We start from the raw sequence: 5,261 nt of genomic DNA on the forward strand, positions 1-5,261 counted from the left end.
GCTTCCCATTCACACTAAAAAATTTTCATTTTGCCAATTGGTTTTGGGGATTACATAATTCTTGATATATAAAACTATGTAATGGAGTGAAAAATATGTTTCATTTATATACTTACAACTGTGAAATGTTATGTTATGATCTCAGATATAGACTAAAAAATTGTTATTTTCCTGAGCTAGTATTTAATATGAAGCAAGTAATTGGTTGAAAAGAAACATGTGTTTTTAACAAACCCAGAAGTTTTATGCTCTCCAAATGAAAAAAAAATACCATTATCATTTATTTATAGTTTATTTAACACCATTTATTTGGGAGTTTTTCCCTTAATTTGGGCAGCAATCCTGTCAAGATCACGACGACCATGGTTCGTTAATTTACGGCCACTGCAATAAAAACATTTCAGAATTTTTAGATATTAAAATAAAAATATTCTATCTTTTCTATACCCATTCTGATCCTTTTCAACAAGTTTTTGAGCCTCTAACGCTTGCAAAGTCTTACGGCCGATACTAGAAGAGCTTCTGCACCAATGTGCTGGGCATGTTCCTTTCCTAAATCGGCCACCATAGATTTTTGTTAATGCGCCAACTCCAACAGGAGACCTCAAATATAAATGACGCGCAACAGATGCTACAAAGAAAGGTTTTCGATATAACAAATATTTGAAATAGAATAGATAAAAAATAAACTTACCGCAACGTGTATAAAACCAGTCATCATCATAAGGTGCCATTTCCTTGAATCTTCCTGTTTTTACAACATCTACCCATTCAGGCACCTTCAATTTTCCTGATCTAAAATAAGGTTTTTTAGTTCCCTATGTACTTAAATCATCAAATTCTTTTACAGTTACTTTTTTAAGAAAGCTGCTAAAGCTTTAACAAACTGATGTTGGTCCACATCCTTTACACTTACAGACATCTGTAAATACAAAAAAAAAGCATATTTAATTCAACGAATTTCATATTATAACCCTAACTATAATCATAATTTTACTGACGAATGTTTAGAACACAATCCCTAAAACCCTGGTAAAACGTGCCACGAGGTATATTGAACCAAGGCTTAATTAAAAACCAATTTTATTTCTTACAGCAAAGATTTATCAGTCGTATTTAAACACGTATTTTAATAGAGATATTATTTTGATACAAATTAATTAAAAATTACCTTTTCTTAGTTGAAATTGCAAATATTATATCAAGAAATACGTTGAGGAAGCTAAGATATTTAAGCGAACCACGCCGCACAAAAGCTTCCCATAGAAAAGAATCTTGCGGTCGGGGAAAATGGCGACTTTTTGGGCAAATTTTATTGGTTTGTACGCACAAGAATTTAAGCGGTGGCTTATGAGTAAATTATAGGCCTTTACAAATGTCTGTCCGTGCAATAAATGAAAACAATTTTTTTTCAGTTCAACGACTAGATTTTTTTTACTATGTTCTTGTTGTCAGTAATTTTTACAGGTGATAAGTGATTATATTAACAATTAAGAAAGTTGTTGAGCTTTATATTATCCGCTCATAATCCTGTTTTTAAATGGCACAAGTGTAAGTTGAAGTGCTATTCAAAAATGAAACATCTCTCTGATGAATAAGATTTTTCAATGAAAAGTTTACACAATGAGAGAAGACGCAACCTTTTTAATATGAATTTTTGAACAAGAACTAATTGGTCATATCGAACTTTAAAAAAAGCAAGGGTACCGTCATATTGCTTTACGCTTCTAGGAAAAATCAAAATTAAAATGTAATTGTTTATTTGAATGTTGTAATTTCTTGTGTATAAATGGGGTTACAATCCTTTTTGTAAAAAATAAATTTCTAAATTAATTTTGCTAGTACAAAGGAGGTTTTGGTGTAACAAATTATTACTGCTGGAAGTTTTATATGGCATAAAAAGATAATTAAACTAAAGACATTTTTGCAGTTTATAATGAAATGGTAGTTCCTGCATCCGTTAGATTGTACTACAAGTTCAAAATCCATCTAAACATTACTCAGATAAAATAGTCTTAATTTGTTAAATATATGGTTAACCAAAATGGTTGCATTTTTTTTTACTGTTTTTTTTCCTTTTATTTTTGAAACATTTAAAGGAGGCACTTAGAGAGGGCAAGCTTCAGCCTAAACCATTCATTAAACAGACTTATCAATTTATTTTTTTTCTCTATACATCAATCGAGTGGTAACTGTTATAAACTAGTTAATTCCTCAAATACCAAAGCTAGAAGAATGCCGTAGAAAATAAAGCAAACTAACAATATTTTCAGTGCCTTATGCGAAAGATGATACAAGTCTAGGATAATTTAAAGACTCTATAATTTGGTTACAGAGCTAGAGAACTATCATAATTTAATTACATATAAGCGTAACCCTTTAAATTTTGATAAAAACAGGCACTTTAACCTGTTTTAAATTTCAATCTTCTAAACTCGATCAATACTTCGAAGATGAGAATAAATTCAAGTTCTACAAAGACAAACTAACAAGATTACTCGCGATAGTTCCTCGCCTGCCTACAATTATACATTTTTCAATATAAAAAAATATCAATGGAAGAATGTCCTAAAAGGGTGTATTTATTTTTACAGTACTATATAGTGTTCTTAACCTTCCTCAGATAAATACAAGTACTAACAATTGGTTTATTCAATATTCGCTCTACTAATAAGCCTGTCATTCGAGACTAAAGCACATTTTATTTGGTCAAAGGCCCTGTGGAGAAACCGGTCAGCCATTGACAATTCAAAATATACAACCTGTTCTAAAATTCTGCCCAATTCATTAACTTAGTCTAAAAATAAAACTTTGATAAGACACGATAGAGTGCAAAAAAGTGTGTAAAATTAATACATGTCATTCAATTTGTAAGATTATATGGCTAATAAAAATGTACACGAAAATAAATCTAAATTTCATCGCATTAGCATGAATTTAAAGAGACTAAAATAGGCAGCTGTGTACAGCTAAGATTTCAATCAGTGAATGTCACTTGACAAGTTATTTAGTAAATCAGAAAGCTCACGATAAAATATGAATAAGAACCAATTTTGGATATATCCTTAACTTCAAAAGATGATATTTAAATCCCCAACATTCAATTTGTTTTGTCCATCCTATCCATAATGCATTGAATATACTCAGCTATGTTAATGGATTCTTTTTCAGACCGCACAATGAATGCCAGTTCCTGAAAAGAAAAGACTTTAGATATGAAAAAAAAAAAGATTTTTAAAAACCTAACTTACCAGTAGTTTCTTATACTTTGGTCTATTTTGCTCTTCCTTTATTAAGCTATAATAAGCGCAGAAAATGGGTTATTTCATTCTCACAAGGGGTACAGCTTTTCCAAAAACTTTACCATGTATTGACAAACTCAACAAATTCCATTGTAAAAGTGTTGCCATTTTCTTTGGGATGCAATCTCGGTGGTTCACCTTGTACAACTTGGGTTAGCTGCTCAAATACACTGTTCCATTTGGGGTAAGGGAATCTACCGGTGGCCACTTCGATCTGAGAATCGCAAATTATAAGTAAGAACGTATATAATTCTTCCCACAAAATGTATCGCTGAAATACCAATGTAATTCCTAAACTCCAAACATCTGATCGGACATCGTAACCTCTAGCTCGACCAGGATCTATCCTTTCAGGCTGAAATAAAGCAGGAAAATACTTGGAACCAGTCTATGGTAAAACATAATACCGTAAAATATGTAAAACATACAGCCATATAAGGTCTACAACCAGCATCTCTAGTTTTGGCAATTGAATCTACTAACTGCCCACTAATACCAAAATCACACAACTTGATGTTTCCTTTACGATCTAGTAATATGTTGCTAGGTTTTACGTCTCTGTGGATGATGTTGAGCTTTTCTTTTAAGTAATTTAAAGCTTTGACGGTCTAAAAGAAAAGCGATTATCAATATAATCCATATAACAAAAGCATTATACATACCGAAACTGTTATTTTGCCTAAAATGCTTTCTGGTATTCGATAGTTCATTTTCTCACAAACAAATTTATAAAACTTGTCTAAACAGGTATCCATTAACTCCATACATATCCAACAATCACCCTAATAAGAAATTTAAAGTTTAACAAAAAAATTTAGTACGCAAAATTAGTTAACAAGTTGATCTGACAACCTCTTTGAAGATTGCCCCATAAAATTGGACAATACAGGGACAATCATTACTCTTCATAACAACTTCAAGGTCCATTAAGAGTTGTTTTTGCTCCTTCTCATCTACTGTTGACCGAATGCGCTGCATTTGTTTAAAAAAATACGGTATAAGAGCAATTATGAAAATTTAACACTTGTTCGTTACTTTCACTGCCATGACTGTTTCACTTCTCTTGTGAATCATCTTATTCACAGTACCAAAAGCTCCGCGTCCTATTTCACCAAGATCTGTCAGATCATCGGCAGTGAAGTCATACGTCTAAATCACAAAATAATTACTGTATATTTTAACATTTGAGGGTTTTTTGCTTTTTATTCTTACAGCTTCCGGAGATATCTTAAGTTTTCCTGAAGTTTGTATACTTCTTGGTAACCACACACTGTCACTGGAAAAAACCACACATATTAAAGTGCTAAATAAGGAAAATAATTTAGCTAACTATATAAAATTTATTTATCTTTAATATATAAATAATGAATAACTCTAACCAAGGACTTGAGTTATAGGTGGCACCAGGTATTTGCGGACGCTCTCTTGTTTTCCTACTCGTTGTTGGTGTGAAGGAAAGTTTGAGGTGACCCCGTCTATCAACTAAGAAAAAGACTAAAATTAGACATCTTAAAATTTCAAGTAGCTAAAGCACTATAATGACCGTACCAGTACCCGCATTTTTTCCTTGATTCCGAAAAACTGATCTATGGTGCTCTTCCATTATTTGATTAAAAGTTAAGATGCTACCAGATTTGAAATATTCATTTCTAAACATTCAAATAACTTTAGATGGCTGATTCACTCAACAATAAATGTATATTTAATTTTAAAGTGGTTAGTTCTGCAGCCTTTTTAGTTTGACTAGACAAACCGAGGCTTAGTAAATTGAGCAAGGAAAAAATTAATTTTCGCTAATCTTTAGCTCTATTTAATCATTTATAAGGATGAATTTTTTATATCATAGCTTTAATTTACACTTCTAAATATTTCTTTTTACTATCATACGCATTTTTTGTTATTTTCCATATTAACATAAACTATGACACCTCCACAGTCAACGAACAATTTATTTTTTAA

The 5,261-nt window shown here is 31.3% G+C and overlaps 2 protein-coding genes across 3 annotated transcripts; both read right to left on the reverse strand.

Moving 5' to 3' along the window:
- Positions 1-273: 273 nt before the first annotated feature.
- On the reverse strand, positions 274-1,286 carry LOC149932523 (small ribosomal subunit protein eS19-like). The gene is made up of 5 exons (XM_090155600.1): positions 1,172-1,286; positions 855-922; positions 695-795; positions 448-631; positions 274-384 (listed from the first exon to the last, which is right to left on the reverse strand). The coding sequence occupies exons 2-5, from the start codon at positions 920-922 to the stop codon at positions 306-308; spliced, it is 432 nt and encodes a 143-aa protein (XP_090011726.1). The 5' UTR covers positions 1,172-1,286; the 3' UTR covers positions 274-305.
- A 1,372-nt stretch (positions 1,287-2,658) lies between these two features.
- Positions 2,659-5,261, reverse strand: Mkk4 (dual specificity mitogen-activated protein kinase kinase 4). Of its 2 annotated transcripts, none has more exons than XM_090155860.1 (11): positions 4,857-5,261; positions 4,682-4,784; positions 4,515-4,578; positions 4,338-4,451; positions 4,155-4,274; positions 3,965-4,084; positions 3,731-3,910; positions 3,583-3,657; positions 3,365-3,516; positions 3,252-3,297; positions 2,659-3,193 (listed from the first exon to the last, which is right to left on the reverse strand). In XM_090155860.1, the coding sequence occupies exons 1-11, from the start codon at positions 4,957-4,959 to the stop codon at positions 3,101-3,103; spliced, it is 1,170 nt and encodes a 389-aa protein (XP_090011986.1). In that variant the 5' UTR covers positions 4,960-5,261; the 3' UTR covers positions 2,659-3,100. The 2 variants fall into 2 exon arrangements, with proteins under 2 accessions (XP_090011986.1, XP_090011985.1); XM_090155859.1 differs by having other exon boundaries at positions 4,851-5,259.

The sequence above is a fragment of the Leiobunum rupestre genome, chromosome 8, assembly GCF_980474605.1.
Source record: "Leiobunum rupestre chromosome 8, qqLeiRupe1.1.hap1, whole genome shotgun sequence".
In the NCBI taxonomy this organism is placed as follows: Eukaryota; Metazoa; Arthropoda; class Arachnida; order Opiliones; family Sclerosomatidae; genus Leiobunum; species Leiobunum rupestre.